Source organism: Zeugodacus cucurbitae, chromosome 3 (assembly GCF_028554725.1).
Source record: "Zeugodacus cucurbitae isolate PBARC_wt_2022May chromosome 3, idZeuCucr1.2, whole genome shotgun sequence".
NCBI classification, from domain to species: Eukaryota; Metazoa; Arthropoda; class Insecta; order Diptera; family Tephritidae; genus Zeugodacus; species Zeugodacus cucurbitae.
Window position 1 is genome coordinate 28,867,837 of NC_071668.1, and position 16,616 is coordinate 28,884,452.

General features: G+C 39.6%; 1 protein-coding gene across 7 annotated transcripts in view; it reads left to right on the plus strand.

Annotated features, from left to right (window-relative positions):
- Positions 1-15,979, plus strand: part of Mecom_1 (Krueppel-like factor luna) — a 38,073-nt gene extending 22,094 nt beyond the window's left edge. For all 7 annotated transcript variants that reach the window (XM_054227207.1, XM_011185234.3, XM_029040656.2 and 4 more), the window contains exon 3: positions 13,153-15,979. In XM_054227207.1, the coding sequence (XP_054083182.1) occupies positions 13,312-15,435 (2,124 nt within the window). In that variant the 5' untranslated portion in view covers positions 13,153-13,311 and the 3' untranslated portion in view covers positions 15,436-15,979. The remainder of the gene's footprint in view (positions 1-13,152) is intronic.
- Positions 15,980-16,616: the final 637 nt, after the last annotated feature.

Genomic DNA, 16,616 nt, shown 5'->3' on the forward strand with positions numbered 1-16,616 from the left:
TCTTTCCGTCTACCAAACTCATCTAGCATCTTCCAAGCGGAAGTACTAGGCATAGAGATTGATTGTGGTGCTAGGATAGAATAGAGAAAGTGAATATTTACACAGATAGTCAGGCGACATTGTTAGCATTGGCTTGGCAACAAATGCAGGAAGGCTTTGAGTTCACTGGCTGAAAAACTCCACCTGTCCATAATATGGGTTAGAATCTTTTCAGGGCGAATTCGAAGCGGAGCAAATACCATTCCCGTCAGGCCCTATCAAACGAGATCTTCACACACATTATGAACAGATTGCTTAAGAAAGATCGAAATTGATAACCAATTGCAAAATAAAAAAGCAGATTTGGCCTAAATATGACAGGATAAAAACCAAGGACTATTAAAGGAAAGCAAGCAAGTGCTTTTGAAAATTACTCTAGAAAAGCAAAAAAGCGTTTTACTAGTATTTGAACAACTTTTACTTTTTCCTGGCGGTGTCAACAAGTTCTACAGATAGGAAAGTTAACATTCTTGCTGCGAGATTCACAGAGTAGATGAGTGATAGATTCTATACAACTTGCAAACTGCCAATCTCACTAGCTGCCTTTCAGCAAGCATGAGCATAGCGCAAATAATGGCAAAAGCGCTTACAACTCACCACCTCATTTCTAATCCCAAATACATACATACACACGTTACTCCAATTGCATTGCAATAAATTGCATTCCCATCTAAGCCAACACATCAGTCTAGGGTTCAATTGTAGTGACTTGCGCTAATGAAATTGACGTGCGTGCATTTATTTTCTTGATGTCGCTCGTATCAAAGATCGGAAACGTGCAGGCAGGCAGCGAGCGCAACAAGAGCAAAACAAAGCGCATAAAATAAACAAACAACCAAACGACAACAACTAAAACAAAAATAAAATAAAACACACAAAATACAAAAAAAGAAACTAACAAGTGTATAAAGACGATAAAAAATTATACGATGGCATAAAAAATGGCAAATCCAAACCAGACTATCAAGTTAAACATAAAGACTAAGAAGAAGAAATTATAGAGTGCAACTGTATCAGGTGTATGCGTGTGTGTCTGTGTTGTTGGCTGGCTGGACGCGCGATCGCCTGACTAACTACAGAGGCGCTTAGATAAATACTACGCCAAGTGGCTGCATATTTGCGCACATACTCATACATACATACATATACATAAGTGTGTAAGTGTATGCGTGATGGCCATCGGCTGTCGCAGCGCTTGGGAAAGCATTCGCACTGGCGATTTCATGCGCTATGCAATGCAGAAAAATTGCCGCTGTTACACTTTTCGACATTCATTCATTACGATGCAATGCAGCAAACCCCAAACACAACAACAAGAACAACTACTACATACTGTAGCAATATCATCATCAGCACTACCACTATGCGGCGCGCTATGTGCTTGCGGCCAGCGACTGGCGACTGACTGGTTGCATGCTTGTTGACTGCCTGCTAGTTTGTGATGAAAATTGAAACAATTTCCGATGTCACTCTCACTTTTTATGTTCGCAGTGGAGCAGTGAAAAGGCGCACAAAACATGCTGCAACACTCACGAGAGCAACAAGAAGACGGCCAAGCGGCCAACGATTACCACACTTGTCCACTGGAAAGTGCATCAGCGACAGCGCAACGGTAATGGTAACGACAGCGTTGCCAGCATATTGTATTGTATGGTATGTTGCAGCAGTGACAACGGCCAAATCACAGCGCTTCTTGAGCCGCCAGCTGCTGCCACAAGTTGTCGCTAGATTGCTCGCGTTTTATTTTTGCACTCGTTTTTTGTTGTTTTTGTTTTCACTATCGTTTGCTATTTTATGAGGCTTTCAGCTGCTGGTGTTGTTGCTGTTGCTGCTGTTGACTGTTGACTGTTTGTATGTTACTTTATTTTATTCATGTTGCACTGTCGCGCGACGCTTCTATTTTGGGTTTCGAATTGCCAACAAGCGCTCATGCGCGCACTGCATGCAGGTGAATGCGCGTGTGTGTGGTTGTGTCGCTCGAATCCTGTCCGCAACGCTATCAGCCAACTTTGCGCGCGGACATTTGTTATCGTTGTCGAGCACAAAACAACAACAACACACACATAGCTGCTCACACATGTCGCCACTGGTGCTTCTCAATCGTTGCGGACCGCTGCTTCGCGCACTGTCACCGCGGCCAAGTGCTGATCGGTCGCTGGCATCGCAGTGCTGCTGATGTAACAAGGGGTTTAATTTTCCATTTCAGTGCATGGAATGTTTTTCTTCGGATTACTCTCGTTTTTCATTGTTGCGGTTGATTATGCTGACGTCTGCAGCGGGTTTTTGTTGTTATCACTTTTGCGGCATGGAGGCTGCATTGGTGCGCATCATAATGTAGTTGTAGTTTATCCAACGGCTTTTGTTGTTGTTCTTTTCTTGTGTGTTCGCTTGCGTTAGTCGCTTTAAGTGAATTAAAAATAATTTTAACTTGACAACGGTAATTTTTGTGTTTTCTTTTTTCTCGCCGATTTCCTCTTGGTTTCTACTTTCCTCCATTTGTCATAACTCTGATTACTCTCGCTTTCGCACAAAGTTGCAACCGCATCTTGAAATTGTCAACACCGCAGTGCATTCACGCTCATTTTACGCTCAGCTGCAGTGTTATTGTGATGGCATGGTTGAACTAAATATTTTCATTCAAGTGTTCATAATTAATGTGAAAAAATAACAACACATAAAGAGTGATCCATTTCGAGGTTCCCTACTTTTTAAGAAAAAAACCACAGAATATTCAAATTGTATGGGGAATGCTTATTATCATTCGAAAGAACATTCTTTGGCATTTATTTTTTAAAGATTATCTCTTTCAAATGTTGGCTGCGGATACCTCTCAGACGGTCCATCCATCCGATTTTTGATGGCTCGTTCGAGCATTTCAACTGGTAACTGGCGAATGACACACGTGATATCACACGATCGTGGTGGCCAATCACAAAACCGTTGTTTATTCTGAATGAAATTACAGCTCTTGAATCTCTTCAGTTGCTATTCGTCCCAAGGGCTGCAATTTAGCTTGTTTACATACCCATTGGCCAGAAATGGCCCTCATCGCTGAACATAAATTGGCTTGAAATCGTCGGATCTTCTTGGAACTTGGAACTGTTGAGAAGAACCCACTGAGCGAAGCGATGTCGCTTGGGAGGGTTGAGCGTATTTAGTTCTTGCACAAGCTGTATTTCGTACGCTTTCAATTTAAGATCTCAACGTAAAATGCGCCAAGTCGTTCCATTCGTCAATCCTAATTGCTGCGAACGGCGCCTAATCGGCTCTTGACGCTCTTAGTGTACACTCTCAGGACGGCTGCTATATTGTCTTCACTGCGTGCTGGACGTGGTCTATTCGGACGAATAACATCCAATAATGAATGCTGGGCCTCAAGATGGGTGATGTTGTTGCGAATAGTACGCTCAATAGGCCGATTGTGTTAACCATAAGTTGAGCGAAGCGCGCGGAACACATTCTTTACAGAACGTGAATTTTCATAATAAAGTTGAACAATTTGTAAATGTTATGCAGAAGTAAGTCTCACCATGATGAAATGTTAAACAATACTGAACAAAAACAACTTGACAAGACTCACCCGTGATCTGTCTAAAAAAGGATATTGAAACAAGTAAGGAAAGGCTAAGTTCGGGTGCAACCGAACATTTTATGCTCTTGCAATTTATTCCTTTAGTTTTATTAACACAATATATCACACAATATATTCGACATAAAGTCCAAAAGGACTTTTAAAAGGTTTATGAGGGCTGAGTTAATTCCTGAACCAATTTCACTCATTTTAACGACCAACATACATTATATCCAAGACCCACCGTATTTTTCAAAAATCTATCAAAATTGTGTTATATGGGAAGTAGTCGTGGTTGTGAGTCGATTTTGCCCATTTCATTGAAATTGGTCGCGTAGTTCCTGAGATATGGTTTTTGGCCCAAAAGTGGGCGACGCCACGCCCATTTTCCATTTTGTAAAAAAACAATCTTTCTTCTGTAAAATTTAGGATATCTGATGTTTTCCTTTACTTTTAGTAATTTTCAACCTAACCCTTGTATGGGAGGTGGGCCTGTTATTATTCGATTTTAACTATTTTCATGGTGTGTATTGTGGTACGTAAGGGAACCAACCGCAGAAAGTTTGATTTATATAGCTTTATTGGTTTCCGAGAAATATACAAAAAATCTATTTGTGGACAGGGCCACTCCCACTTCCCCAAAAAAATTACATCCAAGTATGCCCCTCCCAAACATGATCCTCTGTACTCAATTTTACTTTCATAACTTTATATATGGCTTAGCTTTGACACTTTACATGTTTTCGGTTTTCGCCATTTTCAAAACCAATATCTCAATTTTTACTCAAGTTTCGATTTCGGATTTCGAATCCACTCGTCATCCTGATATATATATATATATATATAATATCTTATCTCTTTTATTATTATTTCTGGGCGGTACAAACAACCGTTATGTGAACAAAACTATTATACTCTCTTTAGCTACTTTGTAGCGAGAGTATAAAAAGTATCTCTACTTGGAACACTCTTTATAAATAGGTTAGGTTAGGTTAAGTAGCTGTGGCTTTGGGAGGCCCATTGTGATACCACTGGGACTGAGATCCCTCGCACTATCGAGTCATCATTGAACCACCTGTGGTCCTGATAAAGTGAAAAAGTTCACACAATTTGACATGAGCAACTTCGCCTACATCCTCGAGAAAACCGCGTCCAATAGTTGCGATTCTCTTTCTGTACAGAGCCACAAAGAAGGTGTGTAATCGTTTCTTCTTCTTCCTCTTCTTGGCAGTTCCTGCAGTAATCATTGAAAGGTAGCCCCAGTCTGCTGGCGTGTCTCCCAATCAGACAGTGTCCCGTTAACACCGCTACAAGGGTTCTTGTTTCATTCCTCTTAAATTTCAAAAAGCGACAAGTACGGCTCTTATTCCACTCTGGCCACGTTTGTCTGCTTACGGAGCAAGTCGTTACTTGTTTCCATTGTGATTCAGCCGTATCTACTGCATGTTTATCGATTAAGTATTTGCAGGTTGCCAGAGGTATATAGATTGCCTCTTTATCGGCCTCCAACTGCAGTGTGGCGCCCAATCTGGCTAGTTCATCTGCCACATAGTTCCCAGAGATGTCACTATGTCCTGGGACTCTTTGTAGGTGCATCTTGAAATATGACGTCATTGTCAATAATAAATCCAAGCATTCTTCCACTATCTTAGAAGATATTCTATAAGACTTTAATGATTTTAAAGCCGCTTGACTATCCGAGAATATGAATATTTGTCTGGTCGCTAACACTCTTTTTGACAGAACGAGAAGGCTTTCTTTAATTGCAGTGATTTCTGCTTGGAACACACTGCAATGATCCGGTAGCCGGACGGCGATTCTGGTATCTAGATTTTCTGAGAATACCCCACCTCCAACTTTATAAATAAGAAACAATTATATTACTGCTCAATTGTACACCTAATCTCCGCTTTGTACTTGTACTCTCTTTATCACAAGTACTTCTTAGAATCCTACAGAGAGACTGTTATTTAAAAAATCCCTTAATATAAAAATTTTTCACTCTGCAATACTACATTTAGAGTCGATTAGTTTTTAAGCAACCTCGATGACTTCAAAATAATAGTGGGATTCGTTATTTTATTTTAAATATAATTTTCTAAGCGAGTGCTGTTTTCTTCGTTAAACAAGTGATATTTTGTCCTGTTACATATTTTAATTAGTTCGATAATTAAAAAATATATTTATGTACCTTCGGCTCCCCCGTTTAATGATCAGCAAAATTTTCCCAACTTGACAAAATACTAAAGCACCAAACCATTAAGGAAATGTTTTAACATCCCAAGAATTTACAGATCTATTTGAAACCAGAAGCCTTGAAACCAAAAAAGACTCGTACAAAAGTAAGCAATATGTTAACTAAATTTTATGTACAACGAAAATAATTAAGTCACTAAGTAAGCATGCTAAAAGTATGGGAATATTTACAGAGGTTTAAGCATAGCTATTATTATTTAACATTTGTATTTTATGGACATTCATGTGCACTAAACACTTTTACTCAAACAAATAAAAAGGCAATTTGGTCTTCCCACATTCCTGAAACATGGCAACAAGTTTATAGCGCACTTACTGTACAGGATATGAAATACCTAAAGTTTATGGCAACCCAAAATTTGACTTATCATTTTTTATCATTGAATGGGTCAAAATTGCCCAGAAGGAAAACATGTTTCTTTAAGTGTAAAATTGTAACAGAAACTGAAGAACAGTATATCTGGATTTCTCTAATAATTTAATATTTATTCTGCTAATCAGGGTAAAGAGGAATTCAAAAAATCCGAGATAATCGAAATCGGTAGGGGCGTTCTTTAGTTATAATTTGTATAACCAACATTACTTTATTTTATTTAATAATCAAAAACAAAGAAAGTCCTTTTCACCTCGTCTTTCCAACGGAGTGGAGGTTTAGTGGAGGACATGCGAGCAGCTGTCCTTTTATTCACTGAACTATGTCAATGTCGCCGTATAACTTGTACAGCACATCGATTCATCGTCTGCGGTATTCGCCGTTGCTAATGTTCAAAGGACCAAAAATATTCCGCATAACTTTTCTCTGGAACTCCCAGTGCTATCTCATCGGAAGTTGGCACCGTCCATACTTCTGCAGGAGATATTTCGTCTTGTCCTCGTTCACCACCAAACGCATTTGCTGAATTTCCTTATCTAGTCTGGAAAACGCAAAATTAACGGCAGAACAAAGAAGTGTTTAGCAAAGTTCTATCAAGGTTAAGACGAATGGTAACTTTAAAACACAACAACAGAGAACGGAAGATTTACAAAATGCTGAAATTGTTATGGTTTCGAGCTTCAACTCTTTTCTTCTTCGTTTTTTGTCAGATTTCATGTTTTCATTTCGAAGATCCATTCTCATCTGAGGCAAAATAAGTCTGGTGCTTAAGTTTTAATCCATGCTAGATAGCATAAGAGGTGAGGCTGGTCTGCTAAAGATGCCCATAAACCCTAACAACGGTTAATCAATTCCCGAAAAATCAATGTATGGGTAATTTTCATTGTATGCTTTTTTTCCTACAGGGTCGCTCTTTGTGACTTTTAAACAGCCGCACTTATGCATGGATTTTTGTGACTTTCAACTTCGCGCTTGTCATTTTATAGGCTGCTTTAGTAATGTCTTGCTATCACCTGGTACAAGCGCACACAACACACAAACACACACAGAAAGAGACATTTGCAACTTGTACAAAATGCCATAAAAGCCGATGGTAGCGCTTAAGACCGCAGCGCGAAGACGCTAATGTAATTCAGTGCAAGTGTGCAATTTTTATGGCGTTTGCAATGATTTCACTTTTGCGCTGCCTTCTCCCCGAAAGATGAGGAGGCGGCAGCAATTTGCAACAACGGTGGCAACTGCAGCAAAGGTCAACGTCAGTCCAAATTGTGACAATTATGAACATTGTTGCGGCTTTGCTTTTGAAAAAAAATTCATGTAATTGTTTTTTTTTTATCGAAAACCCTCGTAATACCGCATTCAGCAATTGCAGTTCTGTGAGCGAATTTCACATTTTATGACAACAAAATTGAAAGCAACACTTTTACTTCAATTAAATGCTTTGTTCAAATGAAGTTGCATAATTGTCGTGTTATTGCATCTTCCACTTGGAGGTTGGCCTATTTCTTGTTGTGCAAATGCTATGGCTCAAGGTCGCAGTTGCAACCGCAAAGCGAATGCACTTTTTCCCAGTGCAGACAACGGCTTTGAAACACATTTTAACGCATTTATTTCGCTGTATATTTCCCATCGTTTGGCACATGCCTACTTTATGTGGAAACTTGCCTCCGGCTTCCGAAACAATGCACTGCTATCCAACTTCGGTTACTCTGGGTTGCATTGTTCGCCAGAAAGTCTCACACGCGCGCATATTCGTCTAACTTCACTTAACCGGTAGGTTTGGGAATTTGCATAAATTGTCGCCGAGTTCTACATTTGCTACTGAACTCCAACGGTATTCACAGCATCTTCACAGATGCGATAACATCTTTGGGTCGGTTCAAACGTTTAGTCGGCTTTAATGTGCTATCATATGCAAAACTAGTTGAACGCATTTAGTGAGTACAGGAGCGGAGTACCCAATAGTATTCTAGCTGTAAGAACACACTGGGTGATTAAACTTAAAAATGTAGTCATGAAATACGGCACTGTAAGACGCCAAAATCACTTTTTTTTGTAAAATTAAAAATAATTAAAAATAACCCATCACACACAAATAAAATTTGTCTCTGGTCTGTAGGCTTATTGTGTGTACCTTATGTTTTCGTGGCCGTTGAATCCGAACCCGAGGTTCATTTAACCCCATCAGATCAGGGTTTTGACATAATTCTAAAAAAAACAAAATGGCGGACAGTGTTTTTAAAAATTTATCGGAATCGCTAAAAATAATCGTCCAGTCCTCATATTCGCAGAATTAACAAAGGAAAGTGTTGAGGAAGAATAATGTATGTATAAAGAGTTCTCAAATAATAAACATCTGTATATTCCTAAAAATATAAAATCATTAAGATGATCGCTTTCCAACAAGTTCACAAAATAGGTTAAAAATCTTAAAAAGTAATTTCTGTGTAACTTATATTGAGTTTTTCCTGTGTCTACCTGATATTATAAAGTGGACCCTACCATTTTTAATAAACTTCAAACATATGTAGATCAAATTCTAATTTAGTTCCTCTAAATGATGGAAATACCGATATTGCGAATAACACATTGCTAGAACGAAAGAGCGCATTACTGGTCCAAGTGAAGTTAATGCCGAGTGGTAATTAGTTTTAAATACATTTATTTTCTAGTTGAAACTTTAATTAAGTACTTCTATATTTTGTCTCAATTGCGGTCCTAACCAATCTTCGATAATTAAATGCAACTATGGATAAGAACAAAGTTGTAAGCCCAAACGTGGATATGTACATATAATATATGGTTGGTATGTACGAAGGGCGGCATTGTTCAACGTACACCCTTGATTTCGCAAGCACATGCGCCCCATAATTGTTGAAAAAAAGCTTGCTGACTTGTACTGCATCTACGTCGCGCATATGTAAAGACGAATGCCATTGTCTTGGAGTGACAAAAAATCACACTAAATACATTACACACACACACAAAATAATTGTTACGTATTTGCCGTGCTAAGCTTGGGATACTTTCAGTTGCGGGAGCTGCTGTGATGACGCACCTCCACTCCATCACAAACGTTTCGCGTTCGACCTTAGAATACTTCAGCGCATTGCAACATCGGCACCATTTTGTTACATATTGCATAATACTCACAGCGCAAACAATTCGTTGCCATCAGTGGCGTACATACATAAGGCTGTCCACATAAATTTCTAGCTTTGAGCTCTAAGTTGAGACGTTTAGTCTCTATCGTCCAAGATTATTTTATCGTCGTATGAGAATTTTTAAAAGGTTGACAATGCGACCACCAAGCCACTTGCCATCATGCGTTGAGGCATTTATGGCAACAATAGAGGTTTTTGCGGCCGGAAACGATGATTTAACGGTTGCGCAAGGAAATGTTCCATTCAAAATACTGATTTTTCTTATTAGGAAAGCGCTAAAGGCGTTAGTCTTCAATGGCATGCGCAGCTAATATATAGACTTATGTATACAATTCTCGTTCAAATCCCACTTTTAAATTCTATTGCAAGAAATGTACATTCAAACTTAACTTTTACTCTTTAAATACTATAATATTTCAAAACTATTGAATAATAAAGTTGAGAAGGGAGTAGGGAACACGAAAAACCTCAACAGATTTATTTCCTGATAGAATTTGGATCAGAATCTCTATTGATTTTTTTTTTTAATATTTCAAAGGAAACTTCTTTGAACCTGTTCGTTGCATGCAAGGACATATATCTACCGATTAATAAATATCCTCTTGAAGCCACGTACATACATAACATGGTCTAATGTAACTAGGAATTTTCTCCTTTATAAAGGGTGATCCAAGTAGAGGTACTTTTTTCAATAGCATTTTTTTGACAGATCATGCGTGAGTCGTGTCAAGTTGTCATGTTATTTTTCTTCAGTATTGTTTGTCATTTCATAATGGAAAGACTTACGCCGGAACAACGTTTAGAAATTTTTCAACTTTATTGCAAAAATTCACGTTCTGTACAGAATGAGTTCCTTGCGCTTCGCTCAATTTATGGTCAACCATTTGTGGATCAATGGGTATGCAAACAAGCAAAATTGCCGCATTTGGAACGAAGAGCAACCTGAAGGGATTCAAGAGTTGCCATTTCATCCAGAAAAAAACACGGTTTGGTGTGGTTTGTGGGCCGGTGGAATCATCGGTTCATATTTCTTCCAAAATGATGCCGGTAAGAACGTAACCGTCAATGGCGACCGTTACCGCGTCTTGATAACCGACTATTTGATCCCTGAAATTGAAGCTCATGATCTCGGCGACATTTGGTTTCAACAAGACAGTGTCACTTACCACACATCGGATCAATCAATATATTTCTTGAGAGAACACTTCGATGAGGAGATCAGTTTCAGTTTTGGGCCGGTCGAATTAATCCAGATCGTGTGAAATCACACCGTTAAACTTTTTACTGTGAGGATATGTAAAGTCGGACAACCTCGCTTTGATTCAGGGCTTGGAGAAAAACATACCAAAGAATGTTTTTTCGATTGATAATGTTGTTTGTTTTTTTCTTAAAAAAGGAGGGAACTTCGAAATGGATCACCCTTTATTACTGGTTATATTATATTGACACTTTCTCAGTTATCATCTTATTATTTTGAGGCAAATTATGGATCCTATAAAGACTTTGAGTCTCCTTCGGCAGCTCCGAGGCTTCCTTTCAGGAGTAGACCAAAATTGTAAACCCTTCCAAACCCACCGAGTCTTAGTAACACAATCAAATCATTGAAACGATCCACTAAACTGTAAATAAAAAAATGTTTTTGGCGTAAATCTCAAATCACCACAGCAACCAGTTCACGAGCAGAATTCATTTCACTTTCAAATCGCCCGTCAGTCAATGAGCTATATTTTGTTAAATGTCAAACTTATCGCTAGAGCGCTTTGAGATGTTGACGATCACGACACCACTGTAGGTGAAAGCAGTTTGGAGCCGCGCCCACAAATACAATAACAACGCATTTATCGACAAGCATAAATATAAATATGGTTAATTGAAACATGTACACACATACGTATATATAAGCGATTGACGGAAGCAATTTGGCGCGAACGGTAAATAACAAACGATGTGGCTTGTTTCCATGCACCTCGTCAAGAGTATGTATCACACATGTATGTGTGTATCAACATTTGTTCATACCTACATATGTACATGCTATATAAAAACAAATATGAAATAAATGTTGTGACAATAAGTCATTTTAGAAGCTCAGAATAACAACAGTTCTCGCAGCTTAATAAATAAACGCAGAGCACGCGGGTACATACATATTTGCTCACTATAGATATATGAGTGCAAACATATGTTTTTGTGAAAGTAATAACCCTGTCGGAAAGTCACTTCTATAAGAGACTGTGGCTTGTTGCCCTTGCTATTGCATAAATTGAATAATTCTCACATTTTTAACATTCATTTTAGGTCGAAAACGTAATCGATAAATATTTGGGAAACAGTTACCTGGTTGAGTCTTTCGTTCAAAAAGAAATGATGAACTTTGTTCAGTTTGACCCACCCAAATTGGTTTGACTCATTGACAACTGCGCTCCAATCCCTGATCAATAGTTTTGCTGGTAACCATTGAAGAATCGAAGAAAAGTTCAAAGCTATAAATTTTAGAGCTACCAAAACTATCTTATATCTTCAATCATTCCACAGTGTTCTGCCTATTTTTTACTTCCATAAACACAGCTTTTAATCATTTTGATATAAAGGGGTTTTCAATAATAGTGCAAAAATACAGTTTGGGTTATCAATGAAATTCTTTATTCCTGTGAAAATAGATTCGATGTCATAATGTATAGAACTCAATTTCTTTTGAATGGCCACCACAAGCACGCTTACTGAAATCCAAACGCTGAATCCAATTTTCGACGGTTTTCAAGCATAAATCAACCGATACTGCTGCAATTTCCCGTTCGATATTCGTACCAATACTTGTTGGCATAGACCATAGACTTGACGTAGCCCCACAGAAAATAGTCTACCGCAAATCGCATGACCGAATCGGCCCATTGACTAGGCCATTTCGTGAGATAACACGTTCACCAAACTTGGTTTTCAATAGTTCGATTATGACATTCGCCTCGTGGCTTGTGGCACCGTCCTGTTGGAACCACATTTTGTCCAAGTCCATTTCATCCAAATCTGGCCAAAAATATTCGGTTATCATTGAGTGATAGCGATTCCCATTCACAGTAACGTTGCGGTTTGATCATCACGGTAGAAGTACGGCCCATAAACCGCACCAAACCATATTTTTTACGGGATGTAATGGCGTATGTGTGGATTTCTACCTGACCAATAACGCATATTCTGCTTATTGACGGAGCCATTAATGACGACCATAAATTGAACGTAGCGCTCTGAAGGTTGAGACAACTGACTCCAAATTTCGGTAGTAAATTTTAATAATTGCGAATCTTGATATATATTTCAATGATGAAATGGCAAACCGTACTGTAGAGAAATGTATTTATTAAAAAGTCATTCGAAAGACAATTTTTAAAACATTAGTTTCTCTTTAATCCCTCTTTCAAGCTTCGATCTTTCGACAAGCGCTATAGAAGGCCAAATAATTATTTTTTTATATATATTTACATAACTCTGTCTATGTAGATACATAAACTCTTCGTTTTTTTGTTGCACAACTCAATTGGAAATTTTCCATTAATTTTAAGTATTTTGTTATTGTTTATAGAGACCCTTTGACTAAGCAATTTGCTTCCTCAGCTACTTTGCTTGTGATCTTTTCAAACAAATAAAAGTTAATAAACAATTGTTACTCACATGTCTGTACCTTCTTGAACCATATACATATGTAGACATTGTTTTCACAACTGTTTCTTCTGGTTTGCTTTTTATCATTTCAGAAACATTGAGATTTCCAAGCACCAAGTATATCTACATATGCGCTTCACAACGTCGCGACGCTCTGTAGACAGTGTGATGAGGTTTAGTTACGCCCACAAGCATTTGTATATCATTTATAAGCCAGCAACAAATTTGTTATATAACGCAACACCCTAGTGATGAGAGAGAAGGATCACTCACCAAGAAAAATGCTGCCCAGCCCTAAGCAAGGGTCCGTTTATCCATTATTAGGCCTTGTGCCCACCACTACATACGCATCACAAGTACCTTATGATCTTTCGGTGACGGCGGCGCGCACTTCATCAGCCGCCTTGGGTACGTCACCACTCTCGCTTACCATATCTGCCTTAAGTCAAAGCCACAATGAAGCAAAAAACCGCAAACGTTGCAACAGTTACGATCAGCCTCTCGACCTACGACTGGCGCATAAAAAGCATGACGGCTCCAACGCAAGTGGCGCTTCCTCACCACTGGAAGATGAGAACAGCAATATCATATACAATGTCACGAACTACAACAACTCTCACCGTCACATCAAACCCACAAGTGATACGTCCCCCAGCAATCATAGCATCCCGAATGCGCTCACGCCTTCGCAAAATGCGCATTCTTTAAATAGCCGCGCGCAATGCGAATCATCCCCAACGGATGTCGGTTGTGAGAAGGAGCTAAATAATAACACGCTGCCATCCCTATGTGCCGACGCGATTGCCGCCAATCTGGAAAGTTTGAGCGGCAAGCATAAACAGCGTTTGCGCACACAAAAGTCCGAATTGGGTGTGGCATGTTTACGCATTACTGAGTCATTGCATTTGAATGCGGCCGCCGCAGCAGCGGCTGCAGATCGACTGCCATTTGTCTCGTCCGCCTTGCATCCCACATTGCTGGAGGCGATGGCGAAAGCCATACCACTTCCTTACCGCAACCCATTTGTGCTGCCGCGTCCACCTACAGCCAGTTCCTTTTCCTTTCTACAACCGCCGTTGCAAAAGGAAATGATACCCGCTGCGATGCAACTGTCGCAGTCACCCTCCAATGAGGCGTCTCTCGAATTCCATTTCGACAGTAGTGGCGGCCGCACGAACTTGTCTGATGCGCTTACACATCCGAATGTTAGCGGCAGTATGAGCGGTAATGCCAACAAGTCGGCACTCAATGCCGGCAATGGAGGCAACGGGATTGCAGGCGGCGGTAGTGGTGCGTCTAAACACCTGCAACAGCATATGAACCACAATCAGCAACAGTTGAATCACCATACGCGTCAGCAGCAACATGCGAACAACGCCGCCAATCGCGCCACGTTAAGCACGGATGGCGTAGCTATGCACCACAACAGCAAGAAATCGTTGGCCACGACACGTGCCGCGCTGCATTCGAATGCATCCAATGCCGCAACGACGCAGTATAAAAACAAAGATCGCTACACATGCAAGTTCTGCGGCAAAGTGTTTCCGCGCTCCGCCAATCTAACTCGCCACCTACGCACCCACACCGGTGAGCAACCGTACAAGTGCAAATACTGTGAACGTTCCTTCAGCATATCCTCGAACTTACAACGTCATGTGCGTAATATACACAACAAAGAGCGTCCCTTCAAATGCGAAATCTGTGAGCGTTGCTTCGGGCAGCAAACGAATTTGGATCGTCACTTGAAGAAGCACGAAAGTGATGCGGTGTCGCTGGGTCTGGGCATGAACGAGCGGATACGCAGTCTACGTCGTGGTGGCTACTGCGACAATCCTACTGAAGAGTCCTACTTCGAAGAGATACGTTCCTTTATGGGCAAGGTGACACAACTGCCACTCGGCACTGCAAGCGCAGCGTCCGGTCCCACAACAAACCATGCCACGGCGATCAGTAATCAAGCGAATGCTCCGAAATCGCCATCGACACGCAGTTCCACCTCAAGCAGTTCAGAGCGTGATTCGTCCACAAGTGGCGGTGGTTTGCAAATAGTGCAAAACGATATGTTTCTAGAAAACGAAGCGGAAGCGGAGGCCGATACCGAAATTGAAGCGGACGTCGGTGAGGAGTATGTGGGTAGCACAAACCTCAATGAAATGGGTATGACAACGACGCCAGTGAAAAAGTGTAAAGATGACGACGAGACGACAATCACACCAGAGTCAATAATTACTACAACAACAGCAACAGTGACAAAGAGAGGCATTACCCGATCTACGCGACAGTCGAGCGACAAAAGTTTGTACTTTTCGCAAACGGAAGTGTGCTTCAAACGTGACAGCAGTAGTAACAGTGGCAGCCCACTATGCGCCACCTGACCTGGCTGCCGACCACAGTTGGTCCGCCCACAATGCCTGCGCATTTTGTAGTTTTTCATTTAGATTATATTTAAAGTAATTACAACTAATTATTAAATATTAATGAAAGAGAGCGCGTAACAGACTCATTTCAACATATATGTACAGTTAGCTTTATGCTTAAACATTCGCGAGGTGTATGCTATGAGTTGTAAAGAGATGAATTTAATGAGGCATCATCTCTTTGCTTTTTTGAACAGTGTATACCAGAGATAAAGAGAGGTACAACTCTCATGTCATTGGAAGTGAGAGCGCAAATCACCTCCTCAACTTTGACATATGACTGGATTGAGGATGTTTTAACGTTTAGCTACGACCAGAAAATATCACAACAGGGGGATTTATAACCACCTTGCAAGTCATAAAATAGAATTGTTAAAACATTTTAATTTTGAATATACTGTCCCTGGTGTATACTGTACTGACGAAAGTGGATCTAACAGAAATATGTCGAAGGTTCGTGCATATATTTTTGATTACCAGTTGTCTCTGCATACAAAAATAACAGAGAACATTGCATATCTTTAGGCGTGCAATCTTTTCTTTCTAATTTTCCCGCTAAAGCAACCCTCAATGTAGACACTAAAAACTTTGACTTTACTCGTACTTTAATGTATATTTTTTAATAAAAACTTCCTTGTACGTACAATATATTCTATTTAGCGCTTGTGTATGTGTTTCTATAAGAAAAGCCTTTTGTACTTAGTCCTACTTGTTACATGCACATAAATGTATATATATATATATATGTATGTAGTTATATGAACTTTTCTAGGTTATGTAGAATTAGTAGTTTCTTTGTGTAGCATATTAACGAGCGCCTTTTGTGTATCTAGCTCGTGTAAACACTCAATCGACAACCTATTTTTTGTTCGTTAAATTATTTAAGTTACTGAAACGATTGTTAAACATAGTTTATACATTATTTGTTTATCTTAAGTACCTTTATTAGTTTGTTAAAGAGAAAATTATCAAATTGCCAATGAATAAAGCAATGCAGTTGATGAATTAAACTCATATAACTATTAATGTTGGACCTGGAGACCCGCAAGGTAAGTGATATTTTAAAATGAAGTAAGCAACGCTATCCTCGGTTAGCCAGTGAGTGGTAGAGTGGCGAATCGAACAAAAACTCGTAAAAA